The 12616-nt window shown below is 37.8% G+C and overlaps 2 protein-coding genes across 2 annotated transcripts; one reads left to right on the plus strand and one right to left on the minus strand.

Annotated features, from left to right (window-relative positions):
- Positions 1–3199: 3199 nt before the first annotated feature.
- Positions 3200–3783, minus strand: LOC137709350 (uncharacterized). Its single transcript, XM_068448436.1, has one exon. It carries the CDS (start codon positions 3691–3693, stop codon positions 3340–3342), a length of 354 nt encoding a protein of 117 aa, XP_068304537.1. The 5' UTR covers positions 3694–3783; the 3' UTR covers positions 3200–3339.
- A 3031-nt stretch (positions 3784–6814) lies between these two features.
- LOC137749462 (chaperone protein dnaJ A6, chloroplastic-like) lies at positions 6815–12420 on the plus strand. Its single transcript, XM_068489557.1, has 8 exons — positions 6815–7109; positions 7861–7979; positions 8219–8360; positions 8458–8515; positions 9604–9646; positions 10992–11040; positions 11116–11196; positions 11292–12420. Exons 2-8 carry the CDS (start codon positions 7882–7884, stop codon positions 12159–12161), a joined length of 1341 nt encoding a protein of 446 aa, XP_068345658.1. The 5' UTR covers positions 6815–7109; positions 7861–7881; the 3' UTR covers positions 12162–12420.
- Positions 12421–12616: the final 196 nt, after the last annotated feature.

The raw sequence follows: 12616 nt of genomic DNA on the forward strand, positions 1-12616 counted from the left end.
TAGAGAAGTGTTATTGACACTTTAAAAATCTCATCCTACACTTTTTACAAGTATGTTTTTTTTTTCTTCCAAATATAGAAAGTTTGGAACGTACTCCACTAGAATTTTGGAATACAAATAACAATTATATATATATATATATATATATAATTTTGTAGTTTGAGTAAAATATCTCAATATGAAATTATAAAAAAAAAAGGGTAAAGTACAAAAAACTACCTCAACTATTGGGGTCACGACAATTTCATACCTCATCTTTTAAAATTGACAATGTCATACCTCATCTTACGAATTTGTGACAATGTCATACCTCCGTCAATTTTTCTGTTAAGTACTGACGTGGCAAGAGATTGGGACCACTTTCTATTAAAAAATTATTAAAATATTATTAAAAACTAAAAAAAAAAATTAAATAATAAAAAAAGTATTAAAAATAAAAAAAAAAAAACCTAGGAGGAGGAAAAAATAAATAAAAATTTTGAAAACCCAACCCCACCCGCTTCTCCCCCCCCCCCCCCCAAATGGAGAAGGAGGAATAACCGAAGAAGAAGAAGATTGAGGAAGAAGAGGAGGAGGAAAAAAATAAAAATAAAAAATTTGAAAACCCAACCCCCCCCCCCCCCCCCCTCCAAGAGAAGGAGGAAGAACCGAAGAAGAAGAAGAAGAAGGAGGAAGAAGAGGAGGAGGAAAAAAAAAATAGAAACTCCAACCCAAAAAAAAAAAAAAAGCCCAAAAGAAGGAAGAAGAAGTAGAAGAAGAAGGAGAAGGAGAAGAAGAAGAAGAAGAGGGGAAAGGGGATGCCGCACCCCTAAGAAATTTTTTTGTTTTGTTTTTTTATTCTTAATTTTTTTTAATATTTAATTATTTTTTAATCCAGCTGGATTAGTGAGTGGTCTCTGTCTCTTGTCACGTCAGCACTTAACAGAAAAATTGACGGAGGTATGACATTGTCACAAATTAGTAAGATGCGGTATGATATTGTCAATTTTAAAAGATGAGGTATGAAACTGTCGTGACTCCAATAGTTGAAGTAGTTTTTTGTACTTTACCTACAAAAAAAAAATTTGGAACTTGGTGTGCAACTTTTGGCCTCGGGAAGGGCCGGAAGGCCCAAAATATTTCTTGTGTGTGTGTGTGTGTGTGTGTGTGTGTATGGTTTTTGTAGTAGTTAATTAATTTGAAGAAGTTAAAAGATGTAGACAATGATAGCTTGAAGAGTTTTTGTATCAATCTTGAAGGATTTCTGAAACATGGTGAGCATTCTGACGTTGATAGAAATGACTTATTTATAGAGCTAATAATCTTGAGAGAAACTTTGCCGAAGGAAATAAATCGGGCAATGGAAGTGCTGAAATATATAAGACAAATGGATGGTTGTTTCCCGAATGCATGGCTTACTTATCGTATTTTGTTAACCATACCAGTTACAGTTGCCTCTACTGAAAGAAGTTTCTCAAAATTAAAGTTGATCAAATCGTATATTCGATCAACTATGTCACAAGAAAAATTAAATGGGCTGGCTATTTTGTTAATTGAAAAAGAATTGGTTAAAAAGTTAGATTATGTAAGCTTAATTAATACATTTGCGTCTAAAAACGCGAGACGTGTAATATTTAAATAATATTTGCATAACTTTCTTCTTTGGATATGAATTCTAATGATTTTTGATGTAGAAATAAATTTTTTCATGTATTTAACGAAACATTTTCTTATACGTATAAATGTACAACGAGTCGGATGTCAAAGATCTTTAGGACGTCCATTTGAAGGCTCGCCTAGGGCCCAATTTCTCAGGCCGGCCCTGCTTAAACACAGCCGAATTTGTTTTGTTCTTACTCTCATTCCGTCCCCCACCGGCCCAATTGAGAGCGATGTCGGCGTCTTGGCGATTGAGAGTGATGTGGACGGAATCGGCAAGGGTCTCGGGGGTGACGGAGGCAAAGAAGTCGACGTAGTTGTTGGAGTGGAAGTGGCGGATGTCGGTGGGGCCGGCGGGGAAGGGGCGGTTGATCTCCATTCGCCGCCTTCGAGTCCATCGATTCAGACCAGCGAGTTCGTCATATAAGATTGGCACATATTTTACCTTTGCAAAGGGAAATTTCCGGTGTTTTGACTCCCTCCATGATTCTTGTAGAGGCTGCAACGAAATGATCTGGTTTTCTTTGAAACGGCAGTGGATGCATTCGAATGATGGTTGGGAGAAATCGAACGGTGGTTGATGGAGAACCGGACGGACGGAGACAGAGAGGAGAAGGTGTGGAGGTTGACACGCGTCGGGGAAGTGGATCTGTGATGGCGATGGTTGCACTGCGCTAATTGTAGTAGTGGTGGTCCTGTTATTTCGAAAATCCGAAGTTCTGGGCCAATTTTCAAATGGCCACTTGAAGAAATGGTGAAGACCAAGAAATTGAAGAAATGGTAGTGGGGCCAAAGCCCCAGTCGGTGATGGATTCAAAGAGAGGGAAAATGATAAGGGAGAAAGGCTCGGTTGATCTCTATCCGATGGAGGACGACCGACGCTTTTGCGATCGGCGGTGTATCAGTTGTTGCCGGAGGAGGACGAAATTTGGTTTTGTTTAAGGAGGATGAGGAAGAAGGGGGGCGGAGGAGGGAGTGAGGGGTGGACGAAGGGAGACGATTTCTGGGGAGAAAGGATGAGAGAGTTTTTATTTTAAATTAATTTTAATTTTTAAATTAGTTAATTTTTTTTATTTCAGTTAGCGAAGGAATAGGTTCTGCTCCTGCCATGTTATTATTTAACAATCAAAATTTACAAAAAAAATTATTGAGATTTGACATTGTAACAAATGCATAAATTAAGGTATGTCATTGCGATGACTAAAACACGAGATATGCGATTATGGTTTAACTTATAATTGAGATAGTTTGTCTAATTTACCCTAAAATAATTAGGTATGGTTAAATACATTTCAACACAAACCTACTTTAATGGTGATTACTTTTATTTGTTACTTTTAGTTAATTAAAAATAGAGCCAACAAAACAATTAAAAAACATAAAAACAATTATTTTTAATTTTACATTCGCAATATCAATTGACACACGCTATTTCCCATGATATTTTGATTTGGTTTGTCTTTCTTTGGCCATTTAATTGTATTCTCGTATGATGTTTTATGAAGCATCTAATATTTTTTGGGAAAAAAAAAAAAAAAGATCCAACCACAAAACACAAAAATATCGATAAAATTCTAATTTCATTCCGACAAATTGGATATGCCAAATGGCTACATTCCCAAAAGCAATGACAAAGAAGAACAGCAACGGCCGGCTAAAAAATCGCAGGCGCTCCGGCGACATAAACTTCTTGTCTTCTCGCTACTTGTCCGATAAATCGGAGGCGAGCCGAGACGCGATCGCCGAGTGGTACATGATATCGTGGAACGCGGAAGTCTCCAGGGTCTTTTTCCGCAGTTGCTTCGCCTTCTCCTCCGTGAAGCACCCCAGCGCGAATCTGGATCCGGCTCGGGTCCGGTCAGAACCCGGATCGTTGTTGCTGGGGTTCTGTGCCGGATCGGCGTTGATGTACTCCGCAGGGTCGGAAGACCAGCCGAAGAGCGGGGTCCACCAGTTGGCGGAAGCGGGCTTGCGGCGGTTCGGGTCGGACCGTTGGGAGGCGGAGGCGTTGGGTCGGATCGAAACGGGTCTGAAGGACGTGAGAGGAGTTGCCATTTTCGGTGCGGGATCGCAATGCAGGAAGAAAAGCAGAAGATTTAAGAGATGGTGGAAATCAGGAAACGGTGGGAGTGAAGATGGAGGCGTATGGATTTTTATGGTTTTGAACATTTGAGAGAGACGATGGGATTTATCTGCTGCTGCGGCGTTCAGCTTCATTGCATGTGGAGCTTAACTTCCAGTGTTTGTATATTTTGGTCTTTGCGTAAAATAGATAAGGGTACGATGGGAAGAAGCGTGCAATTGGAAATGCGTGTTAGGAAGGGAACAGGTGGAATGTGATAGTAGGGGATGGGTTTGGTAAGAGGAGTGGATAAGATCGGACACGTGGGAGGACGTGGAAGGTGGTGTTGATGACTTTAAGTGCACTTTTTGAAGATAAAGGCCGAAAAGGGGACCCGGGGTTTGAACTGGTTTAGATATTATGGAGATATCATATCCAATGGGCTTTAAGGCTATGCCTTACAGCTTAGCAGAGCCCAAATTATTATGGGCTGTGGCTCAAACAATGACTAGAGTACAAAACGGGAACTACGTGTTTTAAGAAAATTTTAGAGCTTGTTTGAAAGTATTTTGAAAATGGTTGAAATCGTTTTTTTTTTTATGAAATTATTTTTGAAACCAATCATTAGTAAAAATGTAACTAAATCATGAAAAAAAACGTTTAAAATGCTTTTTGGAAGAAGGACATAACTGGTGTTTCTTACATAAAACACTTCAAGTGTTTTTGGAACTTAAAAACATTTTCTCTAAAAGTACTTTCAGTCATTTTTAAATTACTCCCAAATAAGCTATTAATATACTTTGGTGTATTATTCTATTCTATATATCCGGATGATAATCAATCAATAGATGTTATGTGTTTAAACATCGATTATGTCATGTCATTATCTACGTTATGATTGAGCATCTCCAAGAGAACTTTTAAACTTTAGAATGCTTGTTTAAAGAGCCAAACTTAGAAAGATGGGTTGTATAAATATTAAAGTGCAGGTTTGATCCCCACCGATCTTTCTCTCCCCTAACAATTAAAAATTTACCCTGTTAATGTTATTGTTTGTAAAAATAATAATAATAATAATAAAATATAGTCAAAATTTGTTAAAATTTAATTGTTGTTGGAGATAATAGGTTAAATTGAGTAGCTAAAACAGTTTTTGGGCACTATTCACGTACTAAACTAACAAAATGTAAAACTATTAATAAAATAAAAAAACAGTTGGAGATGCTCTAACCGCTTAAACATGTCGTGAAAAAAAACACTTTAGATGTAATGTACTTCAACATTAGAAAAAATTTCAGATTCGTGAGCAAAATACATTATTTTAATGGTTAGATGTATTGATCAAAAACAAAAAAGAAAAGAATGGTTAGATGCAACCGAATTTACCTATTAGTCTAACGACTTACCTATATAAAAACAAAAAGTTCTTAAATTCGAATCTCAAACCCCATCTATTAAAGAAAGAATTGTTATATGAACACATCACAAACAGTTGTCACTTAAGTATCTCTTATAGGCGAATTTGAAGTGAGAGGTTTAACGATATTCTTCTTTATTTGTAAGTGAGAGGTCTTAGGTTCGATTCTCGTTAAGGCGAATTTGAACTACATTATTGCTAGCCCATTATAAGGCTTAACCCACCCCCTTTCTCTTAGTGTTGGCTCCCTAATTTAACACATAATCTAACAAATCTATTGTTTGATAAAAAAAAAATATCTTCATAGAAAAGGTTCCATTTAAGATACAATACAATATTTAAACATTGACCATGCCCCGACAATTATTTACAAAATATACAGATCTCTGCAAAGTCGCAAGACCATGTATGGGAGCTGACACTTGCTCAGTGCCGGAAGGTCAAGGAAGTTGGTGACTTGAAGACAAGGGAGCTGGCAACTGAAGCCCCCGTGAATGGCGACCGTAACTATAATGGTCCTAAGGTAGTGAAATTCTTTATCGAGTAAGTTTCGTCCTGCACGAAAGGTGTAACGATCTAGACACTATATTTAGAATACAATTCCAACCTTCCAAAAAGGAGGGTTGCAACAACAACAAAAGACTAAAGTTAATCACAAGTTGCACATATAATGAGCAAATAAAGTACAAATAATTAAACTCGCTAAACTTGTAATTGATTTTGTAAAAGAGGGACTGAAAACGAACTCAATTTTGTGAGAAAATAATTCGTAAGGGCTAACGACTTCATAACTGAGAAAGGCATCATCTCAGTCATTTCTGACAATCTGAAGATTTTAACGCATTTAAATCCATCGAGTCTTGAAACTCTGATTTGACAACTTGTTATTCTTTACTAAGATTGTCTTGACCAAACTCTTCATCGTGTTGTCTTGGCCAAACTCTTCACTTAATAGCCATTACCTGAAAAACTGGAGCACATGTATGCACTTTCATCTCTATCACTAGAATCTGATTATCTGAGTCATATGTGCACTTTTTCTCTTTCCTTCCTAACTCCATGAAGGACTTTTTTTCTTTCTTTCCGTGAAGTGCACAATTGCCCTAGCAACTGTTTCGTGAACTTATAAGTACAGCTCAAGTCACAAAAACACCCCTAAACCACTTGGGCTACAAACCTTTTGTAGATTAAACGATAGTTGATAGAGTTAAATGGTATTGAAGTCCCAAATTTAAAATTAGTACCTCTGATTTGTGATGGATCTCGAGTATATGAGTTTATATTTTGTATGAGCTAAACTTTTTTATTGAATCACCATAAAGGTAGTATAAGGATGGTACAACGGATAGTTAAAAAGTCATCTAAAACTCAGCGTAAAAATTAGGAACAAAGATGAAAACCTAAAGATTTAAATGAAACTTGCATTCAGAGAATAATGGCAGCATATAAACAAAAGAGAACGAACACAAAACTTCAAAATGCACACCTCTCCAAACTAAACTTCGTGGTATGTCCTTTGGTAAAAAACCTTTGTCGAAGAGAACCCAAGATAAAGCATTGTATGATTTGGAATAATCTAGAGACGTCGTTTTGATTTATTTGGACTTGGGACCCAAAGTGAAGTGAATCTAGAGGCGTCGTTTTGATTTGTTTGGCACTACGACGCAGCGTTTGGTACTTGTTGAGTTCAGTTCGGCTGTTGAAGCCACGCAATCTCATCCCTTCCGAGTTCGACACTTCGCTCACTTTGGAGCCCTCACTTCCGCGCCATCCACACCCTCTCTTTGCTTCTCTTGTGCGCCCCACACCGCCGCCGTTCACCACTGTGCTCCGCCATAATTCTCTCTCTGCTCTCACCGTCGTTAGGGTTTCAACTATTTCGTTTCCCAAATTTGCTTTATTTTACTTGATTTCTGATATTTCGTGAGCTTTGTGTGTTCCATTGCTAGGCGCTCTTTGAGCACTGGGTTAGCGGTTCGCATCGCATATCAGGTAATTTCAATATTTCTCCTTTTCGTCCTTCGGGTTCGATTTGCCTGCGCTGTGTTAATTTGTCACTGGAAACGTAAATTCTTTGTTTTTACCTACCAATTGAGAATTTGAGATACTTGAGTTTGGTGCCTTTTTCTTCAATTTTTAAGCTTTTCTTCGCTTCTGCTATTCGATGGCACTGTACATATCTATATGTTTTACTTGTAAGTTGTTTGTTTCGGACTATATGAGCGTCCGTTGCTTGCCACATGCTTGTTCAATTTTTTGCATCTTTCTTTTGTTGTGCGTATAAGGTTTAGTTGCACTAGTAAAAACCTTTGGAGTCAATGCCTTTTGTATGAAAACAAAAACATCTTAAGAGAAAAGGGGCTCATTTGGGTTCATTTCCGTAAGTTAGTTAACCCCAATGATGATACGGAGCTTTGTGGTATACGTGTTTGCGAGAAAGTGTAGAGATTCACAAAGAAGGTGTATAATAATAACTAATGAGACATTAATATTTGTAATTAACTAAAAGATGAGATAAGAGGGGAAGAATGTTGCAAGAGGAGAAGCTCTGTACGTCAGGACCTCTGCTAGGTTGACTAGTCCTTCTCTCTCCATTCGTGTTGTGGTCGGTTTCTCTGTTATTGTTTATCACACCTCTCTGAATAGTCATTTACAGAACTATTTCTTCAATACGAGTTATCCCCAAGTATGTTTTGTTGGAACATTAAAAAATTCCTGATATAGTGTGTTTGTTTCTGCTCAGTGCTCGCAGAAAGTTCACTGAATGGCAATTATTCATTGTGGGGTTACTCAATGGGGCTTTCGTCCTCAGACTATGCTAAGGCCCTGTGCCATAAACAAGGTCCTCACATCCCAATGTTGGTAAGTTCTTTTATTTATTTATTTTTATTTAAGAGCCTTAGAACACAATGTACTCCACTTATAAAGTTCTGATTATATTCCTATCGATTTTGACATTTATTTCTATATATGCTATATCTGTTCCTTTCATTTTGTTTTGGTTTAGTTTCTACTTCTAAATTAACGCATCTGCTTAACAAGCTACCAGCATCTCTTAGATTGTTTTTATAGTATTAGTTGAAGTATCATCTTGAATGCAGTGTTTCAAGCAAAATAGGATATTTGGGGGCACCGAGTTCAAGCTTGTTCTCTCGGGATTCCTTGAATGCTCTATTCTGTGCAGGCCCGTCTCAAACTTCACATCGTAGCAGGGGAGCACGATTTATAGTTAGAGCAGATACTGTGAGTATAACAAACGTTGGTTGTACCTTTTCTTCCATGAATTAAGAAGCTTAATGAATGAATACACATTAACTGTTTCACATATTCTTACATCCAGGACTTTTATTCTGTTCTTGGGGTGTCAAGAAATGCGAGTAAATCAGAAATTAAAAGCGGTATCTACTCTTCTATTATATTTTTTCTTTTTTCCTTGTAAACTATTGTCTGTGTATTGTTTCTGTTTCTTTTATGTTCTTTTCTTATCATTTTTGTGGATATGAGATTAAAAAACCTAATCTCTATGTCTTTTTACAGAGCTAACTGCTTGCATATTATGATATTCAGTTCTTACTTCTCCCTTAGCCTGGCATGTTTAGCTTATTTTCCCCCACATATATGTATGGCAAAAGTACGCAAAGGAATATATTGCATATGTGCAGTCTTAACTATTTGATAAGTAATACTCTTTGTCTTTAGTATGGATAGAGAACTGAATGGTACGATGCCTTGGCCCCAAATCCTGGATTTGAAGAGTGGAGAAATATAATATGAACACCTCGGCTGTATGAGGACTGTTCTGTATTGTGATGATCTCAGTATCATTCTTCTTTGACTCAAAAAAAGTGTCATTGCTTCTTGATTGCCTAACTTTGTGAATGTATTCTTAGCGATGTTCAGTAGTCTTGCACGTGATTACTTTCTTCAACCTATTTTAGTCATGATTTTTTCCTTTGGGGGATGAAGAAATAAGGAATATGCAGCTATTTGAGGCAGTGGGAGAATGAGTATTCTCATTCATAGGAATTTTGTACCTAATGTAACTTGGTTGTGCACCTTTAGTTGACAATCTCAGCTTGATTTTTTATGATATGTCACTCTCTTTTTAAAATTCTAATATGTACTTTCTCCAATGTCCACCCTATATGAATTTTTACACGAGGTTTTACAATGATATATTCTTGCATATTACCTTTATGAATGGATTGCTGTAATGAATGTACATTAGAAAGTAACCAAACCTACTATGTGAAATGCTTTGGTTTTGTGCAAGTCAGAACAAACAAAAATTAAGCTTTTATCACTCTTGGATACATAAAGCATCTAGTGTGAATTTGTGTGCTTGAAAGATTGAATAAATTATTGTGAGTGGCTTCAAGCATTGAACAAATCATGGTTTGTGCTTTTTTTGGTTTTTCTTTTGTACATTTTTTTCTTCCTCTGGATTATCGTCTTCTAATTTTTCTGTATGCTTCTCACTTTTCAGCTTATCGGAAGCTTGCAAGAAGTTATCATCCAGATGTTAACAAGTGAGCCAGTTTTGCCAGCTCAATTTTGACTAGTAGTGTTTACCATTTGTTTTTCCTCTTCTCCGTTAATGTTACTTTATATCCGTTATTCTCTGTATTTGGTCCTATAAAAAGAGGGGTTATCTCAGTTACATTATGGTGTAATTGAATGTTAAAACATATCTCTAGTCTATGTGCTCAGTTTCCATTAGAGTTTGGTCATTTGTATTATAGTGCCAGATAGTATGTACACTTATTAGTCAGCCCATAGGATTTGAGGATGGTATGCTTGAAGGTTCATGGTTACTTTATTCTTTATATGCAGAAGAATTTTCTCCCAAGACCTTGGCTGTATTCATATCCTTTGTCTATAGTAGAGTTATATTTTTTTTCCTCCCTATTGAAGTCAATTCAAAGGTTTGTAATGATGATGGGCTAGAAATGATGAGAGGCGCATTCTGTAGGTAATACTAGTTTGTCTCATCTTTAGAGTTCGGGATCTGTGCTGATGTGGTAAAGCTAGAGCTGCTAGAGATGTTCATGGCTAAGGATGCTGTATGTTTTTGGGATGTCGCAACTTGCGATTTAAGTCTTAGGCTTGTCAAAGAAAATGCATTACGGGTTCGGTAGAGCAAATTAAAGTTCGGATGAATATTTGTAAGGTGGAAAACAAGTTGGATGTGAAAAGGGGCAGCTTGCTAGAAATCACTTGCTGTCTACTTTTTTGGGGCTGTGTGGCTGTTTTGGAATTGGTGGACCAGAATCTGACCAAAATTCCTCTGGTTCCTCATCTCACCACCCATGCTAAATGACCGGGAGAGTCTAGTTTAGTTTAGTCAGTTTTCTTGGGTTGTTCTGTATGATTTTATTTTATTTATTCCTGAAAAGGGGTTCGGTAAGAGGAACCTTAAATTTAAGTACACAAAACTTGATTGAAGCATTGAGGTTGGGCTGAGTTGTACATTTCTATTTTAGCTCTGGATGCATAGCTATAAATTTTTATTTTTTCTAAAATGGTGGAAGCTATTCCGTCTAAGCAAAATGTCCACATTTAAAAATTTCCATCAGGAATCAGGATTCAGGACAAATAATCTAATCAGGCAATACATTTGAATCTTTTTGCGAACATTCTGTCAGAAATTATGGTGATATGATTGTGTCTGGATTTTTGAAAGTTGATGTGTTGGCCCAGCTCATCTCTATGTCGAGACATGTAATCATGTCTGGATGTAAGAAGTTTGATATCTAACCTATGTAATCATATCTGTTATGCAAGTCGAAATTTTCTATTCAATTTAGTTTAACAATCTATATGGTAAATGTTGTCTGTTTTCATTTTGGGGGAACTGTATTTTTTTTGTAACAGAGAACCCGGGGCAGAAACAAAATTCAAGGAAATCAGTAATGCATATGAGGTAAAAGCATGGTTTTATAACATATAATTGGTGGCCTTAATTATATTAGTTATATTAATTATTTAATCTTCGCAGGTCTTGTCTGATGATGAAAAACGATCACTATATGACAAGTATGGAGAGGCTGGAATTAAAGGTGCTGGTATGGGTACGGGGGTAAGTACCTTTCAAACTCATGATTGGGCACAAAATTATTTCTTCATTTGCATGTCTACTTTCTTACAATGGGACGATGAACTGTGATGTTGCAGGATTTCAGCAACCCATTTGATCTGTTCGAGTCCCTATTTGAGGGCATGGGCGGTATGGGTGGGATGGGTGGTATGGGTGGGATGGGCGGAATGGGGGGCAGAGGTTCTAGGAGTCGAGCGGTTGATGGCCAGGATGAATATTATAATCTTGTGTTGAACTTCAAGGAAGCAGTTTTTGGGGTTGAAAAGGAGATTGAAATTAGCCGATTGGAGAGCTGCGGGACTTGCAATGGTTCTGGTGCTAAACCAGGCACCAAGGCATCCACATGCAGCACATGTGGTGGGCAAGGTCAGGTGGTTCAATCAGCAAGGACTCCATTAGGTGTATTCCAACAGGTTATGACATGCTCATCATGCGGTGGGACTGGGGAAACATCAACCCCTTGTAACACTTGCTCTGGGGATGGTCGGGTGAGGAGGACAAAGCGGATCAGTTTGAAGGTTCCTGCTGGTGTGGACTCTGGGAGCCGTTTAAGAGTCCGAAATGAAGGTAATGCTGGAAGGCGGGGCGGGTCTCCTGGTGACCTATTTGTTATTATAGATGTCATATCAGACCCTGTCCTCAAACGTGATGATACCAACATACTGTACACCTGCAAGGTATCCTATATAGATGCAATATTGGGGACTACGATTAAGGTTCCATCGGTGGATGGGATGGTTGATTTGAAGATTCCAGCTGGTACCCAACCGAACACAACCCTTGTGATGGCAAAGAAAGGTGTTCCCCTCTTAAACAAAAGCAACATGAGAGGTGATCAGCTCGTCCGCGTGCAGGTTGAAATCCCAAAGAGATTGAGCACTGATGAGAAGAAGCTCATCGAAGAACTTGCGAGTCTAAGCAAGGGCAAGGCTGCAAGCAGGAGATAGTTTCTTTTGTGGTAAGTTGTTTCATCCATACAGAACTGACCCTATCGGTTCGATTATATCCATCCTCGTTGGTGCATCTTTTTGCCCTGATGCGCATTGTGGACCGCAGCAATTTTGATTTAGTTTTGGGTGGGATATTAAATCTCTAGTCGTAGGTAAAATCGTCTTGTGATAATCCGTCAGCTTTAGGGGAGACGAACAGATGTAAGACATTTTCTCATACTATATCTATTTCAACCTAATGCTTATTGTTGCCTTATTCTTTGGGATCAAACAAAAATTATACGATTTTTTCTTTGTTATATGAAATTGTTACAGGAAACTGTTATCAGTACTCCGAAAAATTGTCATCTTGCATGGTTGCGGTCCTTCCCGCTTTATTTCTTAAACTAGGGACTAGTGTAGGATGAGTTAATACAGCACCCATGTCTTTTATCCCCGTTGCCCTCTGCGGG

The sequence above is a fragment of the Pyrus communis genome, chromosome 11 (genome assembly GCF_963583255.1).
Source record: "Pyrus communis chromosome 11, drPyrComm1.1, whole genome shotgun sequence".
In the NCBI taxonomy this organism is placed as follows: Eukaryota; Viridiplantae; Streptophyta; class Magnoliopsida; order Rosales; family Rosaceae; genus Pyrus; species Pyrus communis.